The 17,869-nt window shown below is 38.4% G+C and overlaps 1 protein-coding gene and 1 long non-coding RNA gene across 2 annotated transcripts in view; both read left to right on the plus strand.

Moving 5' to 3' along the window:
- The window catches only part of LOC134309795 (dipeptidyl aminopeptidase-like protein 6), a 59,830-nt gene extending 43,036 nt beyond the window's left edge, over window positions 1-16,794 (plus strand). The window contains exons 20-26 of the mRNA XM_062991110.1: window positions 1,102-1,296; window positions 8,444-8,498; window positions 10,410-10,509; window positions 11,729-11,787; window positions 11,869-11,941; window positions 12,364-12,437; window positions 16,040-16,794. Coding sequence (XP_062847180.1) covers window positions 1,102-1,296; window positions 8,444-8,498; window positions 10,410-10,509; window positions 11,729-11,787; window positions 11,869-11,941; window positions 12,364-12,437; window positions 16,040-16,180 — 697 coding nt within the window. The 3' untranslated portion in view covers window positions 16,181-16,794. The remainder of the gene's footprint in view (window positions 1-1,101; window positions 1,297-8,443; window positions 8,499-10,409; window positions 10,510-11,728; window positions 11,788-11,868; window positions 11,942-12,363; window positions 12,438-16,039) is intronic.
- Window positions 13,089-15,319, plus strand: LOC134309796 (uncharacterized). The gene is made up of 2 exons (XR_010011220.1): window positions 13,089-13,230; window positions 14,385-15,319. It is a non-coding gene; the product is annotated as an uncharacterized LOC134309796 (long non-coding RNA).
- Window positions 16,795-17,869: the final 1,075 nt, after the last annotated feature.

Genomic DNA, 17,869 nt, shown 5'->3' on the forward strand with positions numbered 1-17,869 from the left:
ATTTTGCAAAAACCAAAATGTGTTAGGCCGTGCCCCACAAGCTCCCCTATGGAGAAAATGTGCTGTCCCACCACCATCTGGTATTGTAAAACAACGCAGATCAAATATTAATCATGTTTAAAATGAATGTGATAATAAAAACAATACCTCCTTATTTTAAAATCAACATTGCCATTCTGTGTGGAGGCTTGGCACAACAACAATGTCGTCTCTAATGTTGTCTTAACCAATCAGAGCTATGGATCTACATGTGGAGGAGGAGGTGTAAAGTTTCAAAGCAGCAGATTTTGCTGCTAGGATTATAAAGCTTTGATTCTAAAACTATTATTTAAAAACGGAGGGTTTCCAATCCTTAGGCTACTTGGACTGTGTTCTTAACGAGACAGCAATGTGGTCATTGTCACAACTAAACGTGGATAAAGTCAGGCAATGTATTTACGGACCATTTAGTATATACTGATGCACTGTAAGCAAGGGTGTTAGAGATGGATATTAGAAATGACCAAATACAGCACCACTTTTTGTATTAATGCAAGTAAAAACATCTGACTGTAAAGCTTTGAGCATATTTTCTTAGGGGAACGCATTAGGACAAAATAAATATTGGGGGGACATGCCCTTTCCACCATGAACAAATTAAATATTGGGGGGACATGCCCTCTCCACCATGAACAAATTAAATATTGGGGGGACATGCCCCTTCCACCATGAACAAATTAAATATTGGAGGGACACGCCCCTTCTGTAACTGTAAGATCCTCTGCACATGGTGTAAATTTATTCATTCATTCATTTATTTATTGTCTGTTTTACCACCACTTTATCCAGGTAAGGGTCTGAATCATTGGACGAAAGGTAGAAAACACCTCAGACAGATCACCAGTCCATTACACAGTATAAATTATTTAGTATGAATAATTGATTGATTCAGTATAATTAATTCAGTCACTTAATAAATAACTGATTGATTAGATATAATTAATTCAATGTAAATGATTCATTGTAAATGATTTAGTGTCAATGATTCAGTGTAAAGAATGTAATATAGTGACAGTGCCCTTGTTTTATTTGTTATCATTCATAATGTTTCCCCTTTCTCAGTGAGGGGACTCCAGGAGGTCAGTCTGTGTCGGAGCAGTTTCAGGTGGACTGGACCACTGTGTTGGTCAGCAGTTTTGGTGTGATCGTTGTGAGGTGTGTTGGACGTAGCAGCGGATTTCGAGGCACAAATCTCCTTCATGCAGTGCAGCACAGACTGATCAAGCTTGATGAGGAGGACCAGCTAAAGATCCTCAGGTACCTCTGTAAAATAAAAACCCTGCTGGCCATTACCAACATACAGTATACAGCCCTCCACTTGGAGTGTTGTATAAATTCATGTTATTTAGCATGCGGTTGAAGGCCCAACATTAATAACCTGACAATTGTAAGGCTTGAACCAATTGCTTTTAATTGCCAACACAGTATCTTAACTGCTGAGCTACGACTGCCCCAGTGGTACCACCCCTATAATCTTCATTAAACCAAATTAATTTACTGGAAAGTACATTTCACTGACTTGTACTTGAACAGTGCAATTATAATCAGTAGTGCTTAACTATCCAGTCCTTGAAATAATTAAATAATGTTTAAATAATGAAAAAACATGACCATGACAAGTCCTTGAATTGTGTGTTACAACATAATTAATAATTATCAAAAATATAATAACTAAAGTCCAAAAAATATGATTATCAAATCTTGATTTGTGTGTGCAAACACATGAATATGTGAATGTGTGCGATTAGTGATGGTGTTTTTCATTTATTTATTTATAGCAACCCATCTTCTGCCCTTTGTGACTTTGCGTGGTGTAGAAGGACTGTTGGATAACTAAAGAGAGGTTACTAGAACATCATTTAGTCATCACCCCCGGAAAAAACTTGTTCTCATAACCCATAACAATATCATTGATCAATAATTAACACCTGTAACAATTAACAATGGTTAACAATTAATAGTACCAGTTCATCATCTAATTTTCATTCAAATTAAATCACCTTATTCAAAATGAAACAGCAACAATAATTCAGTGATTGAAAAAAATCATAGCAGCATATCATCATTGACTGACAATTATGATACCCCCCCCCCCTCCCCCAACGGCTTCCATAGTTTTAAGAAACCAGCTTGTTTATCGTGGGTATAATACAACAAGACAGTACCAGTAAATTGCTCATCAAACTTAGAATAATCATCTCATTGTGGTTAGTACACCTTTCCAACCATTAGAAAACAACTGACAACAAGACATTCTCATACTACTGATAAACAAAAACCTGCATTGTACGGTCCTCAGGACATTGTACTGTCCTCATACTCCTTCTGAATAGTGTCAAAATTCTACAATACAAACAACTACAAGAAATTTTTCACCTCAGTCTTTCCCAAAACACTGCTTAGATTCTTAGAAGCACTAGGACTTAAAAATGCTATATAAGATATGGAAGATCAATTTGACTTTAACTGTGACACTTATGACTTTTAGTCCTTGTGGGATCATAAATGGGAAATGCAATACAGGTGCAGGGTGCTTGTAAATGTGGGGAAAGAAGCTTGAGATTCTTTATTGGGGTTGTAAAAACCTGAGATTTAACAGACCCTAGACATGAGGAGTCATTTGAATGTGTGAGGGCCTCAAGAAGAAATATACAGATGAAGAGAACATTTAAAAGAATAATTAATGGTATATTCCTTTAGCAGTGATCCGCTACAGACCCAACTTTAATCTGGAGGGGCCTTTAATAGATTCTACCCACTTTCTGAATTTGTCAACCCCCACTAGAACGTATCTGTATTTTCATACCTTTTAACCATATTTAAATAGTCCAACATGATGTGAAGTGACTCTCCAAAATTGTGATGTGTCCAAGCGGTGCAATGAATGACTTTCTAAGGTTGTGCACATACACTGCAGTTTCTTAATGCGTGATCTACTGTAACTGGAGCTGTGTATGGTGACCACCATATGTGTTGAATGTATTTGATCACCTCCCCCCTTGAGCAATGGTCCTGACCATGTGCATCTAAAATCAATGTGTTTAGCAAGGCTATTAGTGCTACAAAATGACCTTTAAAGCCCCACCAAATGCCAGCATTGTCTTTTATTACCCCATTTTGTTCCATACTGAACATTCATAAACTGAAGCACAATCTCGCATTTGTTTTGAGATCTGTAAAATCCACATATGGAGGCAATGGTGTGTCATCTGTTATGATTGGCCATTGTCCAGTACTGCTTCATACTTCAAGTTTTGCTTTAATTGCTTTGTTGTTGCCCTGGGTAACTATTGAACCATCAGATTTATGTCCTTCCATTTTACAATAGCAATTTTTGGTAGCTGCATTGCTCCTAATATATGTCTGTTGCTTCACCATGTGCAATATTAGAGCCATCTGCTATTACAAAACCTCTTGGAGCCCAAATGTGTCAATGCATTTGTAACCTTGTACCATTATATAATATCCTTGCTCAGTTCAGCCACTGCAGCTAGAAATAATCTTGCATCATTTTATCCTAAAGCCTAAAATATTTCTCCTGGTAACCATTGGGGTGAAACATCCACCATATTAGGCCATATTGCACATATCCCTGGTTTCCACAAATTCCACAATTTGCAAATATGTACAGTGTATCACAAAAGTGAGTACACCCCTCACATTTCTGCAGATATTTAAGTATATCTTTTCATGGGACAACACTGACAAAATGACACTTTGACACAATGAAAAGTAGTCTGTGTGCAGCTTATATAACAGTGTAAATTTATTCTTCCCTCAAAATAACTCAATATACAGCCATTAATGTCTAAACCACCGGCAACAAAAGTGAGTACACCCCTAAGAGACTACACCCCTAAATGTCCAAATTGAGCACTGCTTGTCATTTTCCCTCCAAAATGTCATGTGATTTGTTAGTGTTACTAGGTCTCAGGTGTGCATAGGGAGCAGGTGTGTTCAATTTAGTAGTACAGCTCTCACACTCTCTCATACTGGTCACTGAAAGTTCCAACATGGCACCTTATGGCAAAGAACTCTCTGAGGATCTTAAAAGACGAATTGTTGCGCTACATGAAGATGGCCAAGGCTACAAGAAGATTGCCAACACCCTGAAACTAAGCTGCAGCACAGTGGCCAAGATCATCCAGCGTTTTAAAAGAGCAGGGTCCACTCAGAACAGACCTCGCGTTGGTCGTCCAAAGAAGCTGAGTGCACGTGCTCAGCGTCACATCCAACTGCTGTCTTTGAAAGATAGGCGCAGGAGTGCTGTCAGCATTGCTGCAGAGATTGAAAAGGTGGGGGGTCAGCCTGTCAGTGCTCAGACCATACGCCGCACACTACATCAAATTGGTCTGCATGGCTGTCACCCCAGAAGGAAGCCTCTTCTGAAGTCTCTACACAAGAAAGCCCGCAAACAGTTTGCTGAAGACATGTCAACAAAGGACATGGATTACTGGAACCATGTCCTATGGTCTGATGAGACCAAGATTAATTTGTTTGGTTCAGATGGTCTCAAGCATGTGTGGCGGCAATCAGGTGAGGAGTACAAAGATAAGTGTGTCATGCCTACAGTCAAGCATGGTGGTGGGAATGCCATGGTCTGGGGCTGCATGAGTGCAGCAGGTGTTGGGGAGTTACATTTCATTGAGGGACACATGAACTCCAATATGTACTGTGAAATACTGAAGCAGAGCATGATCACCTCCCTCCGGAAACTGGGTCGCAGGGCAGTGTTCCAGCATGATAATGACCCCAAACACACCTCTAAGACGACCACTGCTTTATTGAAGAGGCTGAGGGTAAAGGTGATGGACTGGCCAAGCATGTCTCCAGACCTAAACCCAATAGAACATCTTTGGGGCATCCTCAAGCGGAAGGTGGAGGAGCGCAAAGTCTCGAATATCCGCCAGCTCCGTGATGTCGTCATGGAGGAGTGGAAAAGCATTCCAGTGGCAACCTGTGAAGCTCTGGTAAACTCCATGCCCAGGAGAGTTAAGGCAGTTCTGGGAAATAATGGTGGCCACACAAAATATTGACACTTCAGGAACTTTCACTAAGGGGTGTACTCACTTTTGTTGCCGGTGGTTTAGACATTAATGGCTGTATATTGAGTTATTTTGAGGGAAGAATAAATTTACACTGTTATATAAGCTGCACACAGACTACTTTTCATTGTGTCAAAGTGTCATTTTGTCAGTGTTGTCCCATGAAAAGATATACTTAAATATCTGCAGAAATGTGAGGGGTGTACTCACTTTTGTGATACACTGTACCTGTTTATCTTTGCCAGCACACAGTAGAATGGGTGCGGCTTCTCTCTTCTTTTGAATGTTCTGTCATTAACATTTTCCATACTGCATCAGGAAATATCACTATCAGGCCATCTGATGAATATTTAATATAAGCTTTTAGTTTAACAAGTGCGTCAACAGAATATGATAACGGGGCCATTAATTCCTGCTCTCCAATTGTCAGCATTAACGGTTTAGTCAATTTTAGTGTTTTTTAGTGTTTTTTCTGGAGAAACCTTTTAATTGTATTTTATTTTATTGAGTTTTTATTTGTGTTGTTCTTAGAGGGAGCTTTGTTTCTTGAGTTCCAATGAATTAATATATGGCTTCAGTATTTATTAAGAATGGTGTTTTGTTGTTGACTGTTAAGAGAAACTAAAACTTTGGGTTTTACATCTGATTCAAGTGGATACATTGATGTTACTAAGTGCATATTCTCCCCACTTGTTTCTCTGGGCATCTTCAGTACCATCCTTGCTCAGTCTTGTTAGGACAAAATTGTCTTGTTTCTAGTGTTTGTTGCATCGTAACAGGTGGAGGTGGTGGCTGTAATGTTTGGCTTTGCTATGTTGCTGGCAGGGCCATTGGTTGGCCTTGATGTAGTATTCCAGGCTGCTGTCCTTGCTGCTGGGACATGCCCATCTGTTTTGATTGGCCTCCAAGATCTCTGCCCCGCCCCCAGTATCCTTCCCCTTCACAGTCCTCCTACATACACACTTATTAAAGGGCCTTACTGCATAGGTGCAGGCACTGGTTATGGGGACACAACTGCTATTCGTTAATTATCTGGCATGTCCCCAGACAGTTGGACTTGTGTGTGTATTAGTTGTGTCACCACAGCAGCTTGAACTGTAGCTTCTGGTTGACTTAATTCGGATTGTGTTACCACAGCTGCCTGGACTTTTTTGACAATTAAGGATATACAGTGCTGTGCAAAAGTTTAAAGCAGGTGTGGAAAAGTGCTGCAAAGTAAAAATGCTTTTAAGAATAAAGTGTTTATAGTTTATTTTAATGAAATAACCTCATCAATCTCACCATTATGAAATAACAAAATTCAAAACAGCATCAATTCTTCTAAGTACACTTGCACAAAGTCAGGGATTTTGGTTGAGTATTACCAAACAAGTGATAATGAGCATCATTTTCATATGTAGGGTAAAACAGTCATTAACTGAAACAGAAACAGCTGTGTAGGAGGTTTACAACTGGATGAGGAGGAGCGTCCAGGTGGCGCAATGGGATATTCTGCTAGCACACCAGCGCTGGAATTCTGAACTCCCCGTTTGAAGCTCAGCTCTGCTACCGGTCGGGTGGGAGCCCCCTAACGGGCACATTTGGCAGTGGGAAAAGACAAGATTAAAGGACCCTGTTTAGTAGCATGAGACGCCTGTACAGAAGTGGAGGAACACACTTGCATGACCCTCCATGTGTGAAACTAGCCTCACACAAAAATCCACCAAAGTATGGATGAATAAGAAGGGGTCACTGGACTATGCACACATCAAAAGGAGCGTGTGTCAGGCAAATATACCCTACTTGGATGCGAGTGGGGTCTCCAGCAGCAGCAGTAGTAGCAGCAGTAAATCGGAAGAAAAAGAATGGAGAAAATGCATATATAAAATATATATATATATACAGTGGGGCCAAAAAGTATTTAGTCAGCCACTGATTGTGCAGGTTCTCCTACTTAGAAAGATGAGAGAGGTCTGTAATTTTCATCATAGGTACACTTCAACTATGAGAGACAAAATGAGAAAAAAAAATCCAGGAAATCACATTGTAGGATTTTTAAAGAATTTATTTGTAAATTATGGTGGAAAATAAGTATTTGGTCAATAACAAAAGTTCAACTCAATACTTTGTAACATAACCTTTGTTGGCAATGACAGAGGTCAAACGTTTCCTGTAAGTCTTCACCAGGTTTGCACACACTGTAGCTGGTATTTTGGCCCATTCCTCCATGCAGATCTCCTCTAGAGCAGTGATGTTTTGGGGCTGTCGCTGGGCAACACGGACTCCACAAATTTTCTATGGGGTTGAGGTCTGGAGACTGGCTAGGCCACTCCAGGACCTTGAAATGCTTTTTACGGAGCCACTCCTTCGTTGCCCGAGCGGTGTGTTTGGGATCATTGTCATGCTGGAAGACCCAGCCACGTTCCATCTTCAATGCTCTCACTGATGGAAGGAGGTTTTGGCTTAAAATCTCACGATACATGGCCCCGTTCATTCTTCCCTTAACACGGATCAGTCGTCCTGTCCCCTTTGCAGAAAAACAGCCCCAAAGCATGATGTTTCCACCCCCATGCTTTACAGTAGGTATGGTGTTCTTGGGTTTTTCTTCTTCCTCCAAACACGACGAGTTGAGTTTTTACCAAAAAGTTCCATTTTGGTTTCATCTGACCACATTATATTCTCCCAATCCTCTTCTGGATCATCCATATGCTCTCTGGCAAACATCAGACGGGCCTGGACATGTACTGGCTTAAGCAGGGGGACACACCTGGCACTGCAGGATTTGAGTCCCTCTCACTGAGTCCCTCCCACTGTATATAAAAAGGTGAGAAACAGCCAGACTCTGCTACAATGGTGAGGTTGTGGAGGACAGTTTCATGTCATAGGTCATACACCATTGCAAGTATGAGCACAGCAACAAGTGCAACAAGTTTTTTTGAAAAACACAAAGAAATGGGCAACGCTGAAGACCGTAGACACAGTGGTCAACCAAGGAAACTTAGAGCAGCAGATGAAAGACACATCATGCTTACTTCTCTTCAAAATCGGAAGATGGCTAACAGGTCCATTCTGCTCAGAACTGCAGAATTTGCTACGTAGTATTTAGTGTTGGTTCATTTTGTGTGTTATCTAGGTACCATTATTTATAAATTTTTTTGGAAGATGGCATCTTTTTTAGATATCATTGTTTCCAATTTGTTGTTCTTAAGCTTTAAACTATAATCTATACATTTAAACTATAGATGGATTAGCAAGTCCCCCACAAGGTACATTTTGATGCTTCTAATTGTGTACAGCGTAGAGTGTGTTTGTTTAGTGCATTTCGGGTTTATCACAAACTCTCATCTCTAACACTGATTACATGTTGTTGTGTGTTGCAGCTTTTTAGCAGAGAAGCCTTACATTCACAAAACCAGGATTGGCGCTTTTGGCCAGGTAAGATCTCGCACTCTTTGTTCTACTTTCTGTAAGCTGCAGGTTTCATCTGTGTGTGCTGTGGTCCATCTATTAAACTGTTGTGTTGTGTTCTCTGAGGCAATTCTGTCTGTCATTGTATGTTAGTGGCAGTGGCGGGGATAATTTGCACATCTGTGATGGCACCATTAATGCTAAGGGGTACATTTTGTAGCAACATATGCTACTACTGTATCTAGACACCATTTTTGACTGGGTTATCCCTGCTTGTTGCAACAACACAGTGCTAACCTGCATTCTGCCCGCTACAAAATTATGGCTTTGGAATGAAAGATTGTGAATGCTACACTGACCTAACTGCAGTCCAGACAGCTACTGAAAATGTGTGGGGCATTATTACGTGCAATATATGACAACAAAGATTGTGGACTGATGAATAGCTGAAATTATGTATTATTATTGCTGTCTGTTTTATTTACATTCATCCTTTTGTCCCAACATTTTTAGAATTGGGTTTATATAATATATTGATATGATTCAATTTTTTCAAAATGTCAGTTTGTCACATGCCTGCCCTGCTAGATCTGCAATAATTAGTAAAGTGCTCTTATTGTAAAGTAGCAACAGCTCAGCCATTGATTGAGACAAGATCAGAGATCAGACCCAAATGTTAAAATGTGAAGCACATACTAATCTTCTGACAGCAGTGATAGCTCAGCAGTTGAGGTACTGCACTAGTCAAGTCAACTTTATTTATATAGCGCTTTTTACAATAGACATCAAAGCAACTTTACAGAATCCAGGACCGACAGACCAAAATCCCTGTTGAGCAAGCCGAGGGTGACAGTGGCAAGGAAACACTCCCTTAAAATTACAGGAAGAAACCTTGAGAGGAACCAGACTCAGCAGGGACCCATCCTTCTCTAATTTGAATAAATAGGATTTACACAATATCATACACACAAATTAAAATGAACTAAAAGTTATTACTAGCAAAAATAATTGGAGTTATTATTTAGTCCAGTCTGTGATATAGTCTGTAGTGAGTTCTTGACATTCTTGGTGCAAACACACCAGGTTTCTGTCACATCTGGCAGGAGCAGCATTGTTGGCACGGGAGTCTCGACTTCATTCCTTAACCTCAGGTGGGTAAACAGGTTTCCATCAGAACCACCTCGGGGTAAAACAACAGAAAATGTAGTTAAAAATGTAAAATGTGAATTAAGTAAGATGTCAGTTCTGCAGAGAGTAGCATTAGACTCCAGCACCCCTAATTACTACAGCATAACTAAAAGAGAAAGCGAGCAGGTAACAAGGTCATGAAGGCTTTCACAGGACATCAGCGCCCATCTCCCCCACCATCATCAAACCTGAGTGATCAGACAAGAGGCAGAACGACAGCAACCCAACATCCCTGATCACCACAAGTTTCTATGACCAAGAACCCCCAAGCTCTGCGCCTTTGTCTGTATTCGGGGTGGACAGCTTCGGGCCCAGAGTCTAGAAGCCGGACGCAGCCAGAAGCCAACACGCAGTGCCAGCAAATCTGACAAAACATGCGAGCACCAGACCGCCCAGACCCTAGATCTCCAGGATCGGAGCCACACACCCCTAGTCTGGAAAAAACTAATCAAAAGCCTGAGTAGTGATCAGAAGGTTGCTGGTCCAAACCTTTCCACTGCCAAGTTGCCACTGTCTGGCCCCTTAACAAGTCCCTTAACTCTTAATTTCTTGCACTGTATTATCTGGCACAGAAGTCTAAGATCACGGAGTGTAGAATCACCTGGAGGTTTGGAAAGTACAGTGAGTGTCAGTCAGGGCCCAACCTTGGTGCTTGACTTTACTAATGTTCTTATGGTTAAATTGAAGTGAATCATGATGAAGAATGGCAGCTGTCATAATGATGTTAAAGTAATGTACTGTGTATTTCAGGTGTATGGTGGGTACATCACCAGCCTCCTGCTCAGCTCCGATAATTCGATGCTGAAGTGTGGAGCTGTTCTCTCACCCATCACTGACTTCCAGCTGTACGGTACATATTTTTTGTACTGTGTATGAGAGAGGGTAAAAAGATTGGGGCTTTAGATATAAATTTTAAAAAAATTCTTCATCAAAATATTAATCTTTTAAAATACATTTATTTGGAATTATTGTACTAAAAATTGTATAGATTATAAGGTAAAAACAATAACTGAACAGGTAACTGATTTTCCAATTAATACACAAAACTAGTTTCCACACAATTAATGGATTAATTGTTTATTTAAGCTTCCTCTGACACTCCATTTTAAAGGCTTAATGTGTTTGCAATTCCACCCAACCCAATATTTACCCTTTTATTTCTTATATTTCCACTACATCAATGTACAGATGTGTGTGTGTTCCACAAAATTTTAGCTAAGTCATTTGCTTATTAACATGTGATAAATTGAACAAATCAGTTTTGAGGAAAGAAAGGAAACGCAGAATAAGCCAGGGACAGCAATGCACAAGCAGAACCCCACCAACTGGCACAGGTCACACCCAGCCCACTCTGGAAAAATGCCACAACGTCAGCTGTATTCTCAGAAAATGAAAAAAGTAAGCTGCTTTTATTCTCCGGCAGTAACTGTGGCTTTTGCTCAGCACTATTGTGAGTAGAGTGAGTATTTACAGTAGGTTACAGTAGTTTCTAATCAGACTCCAAATGTTTAATTGACCTTTCTCGTCAAGTTTACATCTAAGCTTTTGGTGTACTGTGGTGTGTTTTTTTCCCCCCAATTTTCCTCCCTAACTAAGTGTCGAATTACCTGATTGCATTGCACTTCCTCTGTACTAGTGTTGACCTCCACTCTGACTGAGGAGAGCCGTGACTATCACATTACTGGTTGAGTAGATACTTGAATGAAAAAGCAAGTGTACAGGTGTTCCTAAAAAGTGAAAATGAGAATCCATTTACAATATACAGGGTGTCCCTGAAGTCTGGACACACAGGCACAATGCATATTTTTAATAAATTTTTAAACATTTAATTTCATTAGAATATTAATCAATAACATCTCCAATGTGTTTTTCACTATTTGTGAAGCAATATGTATGTGTGTGTATTTTAGAAAACATATACAATAGTTAGTTATAGTTATATATTATGTTGATATTTTCAGTAGTGTGTAAATACAGTACAAAATGATCTGTACAAAATCTTAGTCAAGTGACCTTTACAGAACAAATATTCCATCTAATAACTGATAATGCTCTCTTATGGTTTTCAGCATCTGCTTTTTCAGAACGTTATCTGGGATCTCCAAAACTAAACAGACGAGCATATGAGGTATAATATCTTAAATATGTCTTAATTTATATGTTATTTAACTTGATTTCAAAAGTGAGTTTCTCTTGATTTTGTTAATAGATGAGCAATCTCTCACACCAAGCATCTCAATTTGGGGATAAGAAGTTGTTGATCGTTCATCCAACTGCAGACGGTATGTTCAGACCTCATGTTTTTAAAGGTTGACTACCTCAGATCGATGATTTAAAACAGAAACACAATAAAGAGCCTTTAACATTACAACAAGGAGAGCCTAGCAGTTAAGGTCCTGTACTAGTAATTAAAAGGTTGTTGGTTCAAGTCCCACCACTGCCATGTTGCCACTGTTAGGCAGTAATACAGTCTCAATTGCTTAGATTGTGTACTTTCACAACTGTAAGTTGCTTTGAATAAAGGCATCTGCTAAGTGCTGTAAATCTAAAAAAAACATAACTGTAGACTTCTTACTTTTAATTGGTAAAGTTTCTGCAGTCCTAAACAAGTCCATCTAACCTTCTGTTTTTCTATTGGTGTTTAATTCATTCTAGTTGTTTAAACTTATTAGATAAATATACCTTTTTTTCTTTTGGTTTACAGAAAAAGTTCATTTTCAGCATACAGCTAGATTCATCTCCAGTTTAATTAGTGAGAAGATGAACTACTCACTACAGGTAACAGAGCTGAAATATCATGCAGTGTGTTGTAAAAACTGAAAATGTTTTCAAGTGTTCCTTTGCCCTATTGCCATGGAAATACCAATAATAATTACTAAGGTACTTGGTTAGCACAACAGTGCATTACACAAACAAATCATTACAGAGACTTGCAGAGTTCGAGTTTTTATATCGCAGGTCTGATCAGGCTTAACAAACAAAAGTGTGCATGTGAAGAAGGGAAGGTCGGATGGGGGGGAGTCAACTTCCCACTACTGCAAAAATGACTCCTGCAGTCTGGTTAAGGTTTAGGAATACAGAGGGCAAAACGTGATAGTAAGTAAGGACTTTTTGTAAATGGGGTCTTGTCTTGGAGGAGGCGTGTTCTAGCCTGCAAGCCTTCTTGGCCAGTAAGGGGTGACATACTACACTCTAAAAAATGATTCAGCACATTAGTAAATTAAACGTAATATAATAAGTCAGTTCAACATAAAAAAATAAGTTTGTTACATTTGTTCAAAATTTTGAGTTTGGGCAACTTAAAAAGACATTATTTTAGACAAACTCAAAATTGTAACCTTTTTCAACGCATTATTTTGCTTTAGTATAACATCATACCAATTTTGAGTTGAGCCAACTAAAATATCTGAGTTGTCTGAACGAAGCAAAGAAGAGCATCAGAAGTTCTGAGTACGTTCTGTCACCGTGCATGCGCACTTCTCCGAGTTGAGTTGTAACGGATGAGGCTGACCCTGAGGACGATGCTGAGAACGCGCTGAAGTTTTTGGATTTTGCCCTGACCTGCCCTGAGGTAGGTATTCAGCTATTCAACATAATACAAGTTATGTTTAAAACTTAACAAATGCATAAACTATAAACTGACTGAATAACGAGGGGAATTACTAGCATTTTAGTTTCACGTATTTTCTCAACCAAAGATTTCAAATATTGTATGGCAGACGAGTGCGAGTTCTTTTCAAATTTTTAATTTATATAAAGGTGTACGAGTGTAATCTATTTGCAAATTTGGGCTTGTCGGTGACAATTTAACCATTTTCGGTACACAGAGCGATGTTAGCTGACATGCTAGCGGGTTATGATGCCCATTGGTTTGAATGGCTAACTGTGTTAGCTTAGTAAGCAAAACTTGTCTGTGGTACAGCACACCACAAAAAGTCTGTTGCACTTAATTATGATGCAGTATGATTGTAAGTAAGCGGCTCATTTGATGTGATTTTCACGGCTGTGAATTAGGTAGAGCCTTATTCATGATACATGGTGTATGTTCTTAAAACATTTCAGTCCATCCAGTGTGTTTGTAGTAGCAAATTTACCCTGATTTATTCATACTAGGATGCCACAGTGAATTATGCACACATGACTCCCAAACTAACTATAAGCATATTAATGTTTAAAAATGTGCAACTATAGCTAACTGTCCATGTACTCTAATTTTGCCTATTGTCAATTTATTGGAATTTTGCTAATTTCATACATACTTTAACTTTAGCTGATTTACTGTGTGTAACACTTCGCCTCTGTGTGCTCTGGTGCTCCTGTGTGCCATGCCCCCTCTCCTGAGCACACTATGTCTCCTGCCATGCCCTAGCTCATGATTGGTTCCCCAGGACTAATTGGCTCCAGCTGCCCTCTATTTAAGAGGTGCACTGGAGCACTAGAGGGGGAATTAATGGACTACTCTCTCTCTCTCTCTCTCTCTCTCTCTCTCTCTCTCTCTCTCTCTCTCTCTCTCTCTCTCTCTCTCTCTCTCTCTCTCTCTCTCTCTCTCTCTCTCTCTCTCTCTCTCTCTCTCTCTCTCTCTCTCTCTCTCTCGTTAAGTCATGTTTCTAACTCATCATGTTAAGCTATGTTACTAGCTCTTGTGTTTAGCTCTCGTTACTAGCTAAATCAACATATTGTTTAAATTTAAATATATTATTTTAAAATTGTTTGTGTTTTTTGCAGATTGATATGCAATGCAATCCCAGTCCAGAAGTACTACTGAAACATTACAGATTGTGTCATTACCAAGGGCGCTCCTGGCCAGACTCTGCTTACCTGGAAAACCAGTTTGTTTATTGTTGCTAATTATACTTTTGCTGGAGTGGCACAGGTTTATGGCTTAAAATAAATGTCTGTTGTGAAAGTCACACATTTTAATAAAATTTTCTTTCATAGCTACTTGTTAAGAGTGTAACATTAATTTAAATTTTTGTCATTTTGCAGATGCTTTTACTCAAAGAGACTTACAATTGTGGCTGAATACAATGCAAGCAATTGAGGTTTAAGGGCCTTGCCCAGGCCCCCAACAGTGGCAACTTAGTGGTGGTGGGGCTTGAACCAGCATCCCACTGAATACTAGACCAGTACCTTAACCACTGTGCTACCAACTGCCAGTTCAGATATGTAAAAAACTTTTGCCTGTAAAAAAACAGTTTAGTAAACTTAAAGTAAAATGTTTAGTCAACCTTAAAAATCTAAAAGTTAAGCTGACTTGAAAATGTAAGGCAACTGGCTACCTCACCTTTTTGAGTTTTCTCAACTTCAGGAGCCCAAGCAGTTGTGCAACTTGCTTTGCTAAGTTAGGTTGTTAGTTCACTCAAATCACTATTTAAAGTTGGACAAAATTACAATTACTATTTGATTGTACTTGTAAAAAAAGGTTGATTTAACTTAAAATATTTTTTTAAGTGAACTTGTAGGGAAACTAAAAAATAAGTACGAATGCCTGAAGTTGAGAACTCAGAAAAGTGAGGCAGCTGGTTGCCTTTGCTCAACTTTTTATTTTTTACAGTGTAAAGCTAGCAATGTTTAGAGAAAATTTAAATGCTTTTGTACAAAGCAGATGCTTTAATTTGTTGTTGCAGAACTTTTGAATAAAAAAATATGGGATTTCCAAATGTGCCTTTCATTTTCTTTAACTTAACTGTCATGTAATTCATACAAAAGGTTTCATATACCGTTTTAAGTAGAACAGAAATAAAATTTAATGTTAGAACAACTTAAATTGTTAAGTAGGTCCAAATTAACTAAGCTTCATAATATTCAGCATAATCATGTTAGCAGAACCTAATTTATTTGGGTTAGTGGAACAAAACTTGTATTTTAAGAAATACAAAAGCAAAAAAATTAAGGCAATAGTTTGCATGGATCTTTCTATGTTGGGAGAACTTAAATAAAATGAGTTGGTACAACTTGAATTTGTAGTCCTTCATTTTGACTTTATTTAGTTGTATTTATTACAAAACCTGAGTAGATTCAACTTAATACCCCCCCAACTCAATTTAAGTTGACTCAACATAGTGATTTTAGTTATACTGTGATAATTTATTTAAGTATGTTTTAAGTGGCTTAGATAGGTTCCATTTACTTAATAGAACAGAAAGTTAATTCAACTCAAAAAGATCCATGCAAACTTGCCTTAATTTTTTTAAGTAATTTTAACAAATCATTTTTTACAGTGTAACAGGGGTTGCCAGAATGCATAGGGTAATTGGAAATATTCAAATTGGGATATGCTTATGTTTAGCCCTTTTAGTTAAAGTTCCTTATTTGTATCAACAAATGTTTGTATCAATTAGCTTAACATTATCCTTACTGATAATTTTGTTCTGCAACAGATCTATCCAGATGAAGGTCACTTCTTCCACAGTGAGGCAGCAAGAAAGCACCTCAGCCAGTCTCTGGTTAACTTTTTTGAAGAGTGTGTCAGGCTTCCAGAAGCTGAAGATTTGAAGAGAGAAGTTGAGAATAAGAGTTAATACAACTTGACTTATAATTGTCCAAAGACAAATCCAGCTTAATTTGCAGAATGGTCTGCAACCTGCTGTTAAAACCATTTTTTCTATTCATCAGTTTGATGTAGCAGGTTCCCATTCTGTACTGGTGGCCTGCACAAAGAAATACTATTGACAGGATTAACAAAAATGTAATTTGTCAGAATTTGGACACAGTTTCATATGATTTCAGGTTAATGTAAAAACTGATCATAGCTATGCATTAGCCCAGTTTTTTTTTTGCAAGACCTCCTTCCACTCATTAAGGTGGAAGACAAATTCATAACCTACAAAAAAAAAAACATCAGCTCTTAATTGTCCACGCAAGAAGTAGCCCCACTATTCAATGTTCAATATTTATTGTAGTTTGGTGCATGTGTGCATGTCAGAATGTTTTGTAAATAAACTAAACTTTCTATTTTGTATATTTTGATTCTTAATGTCTGACAATGTTTTAATTCTGTTTTTGATGGGATTGGCTAAAGATGATGATGTATGACTTTTGTAGATGATTTATGCAGTTGTTCTACAAATCTTTATGTACCCTCAGTGTCATGCATGTGTACCTCTTGCCCTTAATAAAAGACCTTTATTGAAAATTTAGTTTGAAAGGCTTTTTAAAGAAATACTTTCTTACTTGAAATACCTTTAGTAGCATGTAAATTTATATTCAGTTTAAGTAAAAATGTAAGGCATACCTCAGCTTTTATTTGAATATTTTTGTCAGATTAGTAGTACTTTTACTTAAGTAAAGAACTTGTGTACTTCTGCCACCACTGCCTACCAAAGACTGAAGTCATTACATCTTAAGGAATTTCTATATCATATAAAGATTTATAAAACTACCAGTGTTTTGGATCACCACACAGTTCTCACTTTCTTTTTGCAGAAAAATAACTGTACTTGTCATATTCTAATACAGTTGCTCTTGGATTATTGTTAGGTTCTTTGCCCGATTACTTAATTCTAAGTTTGCCATCGCATGCCGTCTGTGAAGAAGCTGAAGCTTGGGTGCCACTAGACCTTTCAACAGGACAATGATCCCAAGCATAACAAAAGTCCACCAGGCTTGGTTTCAAAAGAAGTCCTGTTAAAGCTAATCTGTAAGCACAAAGTAAAATAATACAATGATTATGCAGTACACCAGAGACTGAGACTGCTTCAGAGTTTGCATTCAAGAATCGGTTCAGCCCTGTTCAAAATATTGCACTCAACCACATCTTGTGAGTTGAGTGCAATATATTTACATTTCAATTAGATTCTAAATGCTTCCATGGTTCCACCACTGTTTTTCATAGAAACTGTAAGGGTTGGCTCTGGGGCTAGTCAGACTCCAGCCACTAGGGGTCAACAGTGAGCTGGCAATCAGGCCTAAAGCTCAACACCTGTGCACAGGTCTATAAAGAGACAGAGAAGCAGTCAGAATTTGCTGGGTCTTTGTCTCATGTTGAGCAAACACACACAGCTGGTATTCTGGGTAGCATTCACTCTCACCCTCATTTCTCTCTTGTCTCAAGTTCATCTCTCTTGCCAAAAAAAAGTATATATATATATATATATATATATATATTAGTTCTTCATTCTCTCAGTCAATCTATTGTAGTTCTACTCTTCTCTTGGGAAAGCCTTTTGTTATAATTTTCTCTTTTCCTCGTGAATCTTGAGGTGGCCAGT

Source organism: Trichomycterus rosablanca, chromosome 3 (assembly GCF_030014385.1).
Source record: "Trichomycterus rosablanca isolate fTriRos1 chromosome 3, fTriRos1.hap1, whole genome shotgun sequence".
NCBI classification, from domain to species: domain Eukaryota; kingdom Metazoa; phylum Chordata; class Actinopteri; order Siluriformes; family Trichomycteridae; genus Trichomycterus; species Trichomycterus rosablanca.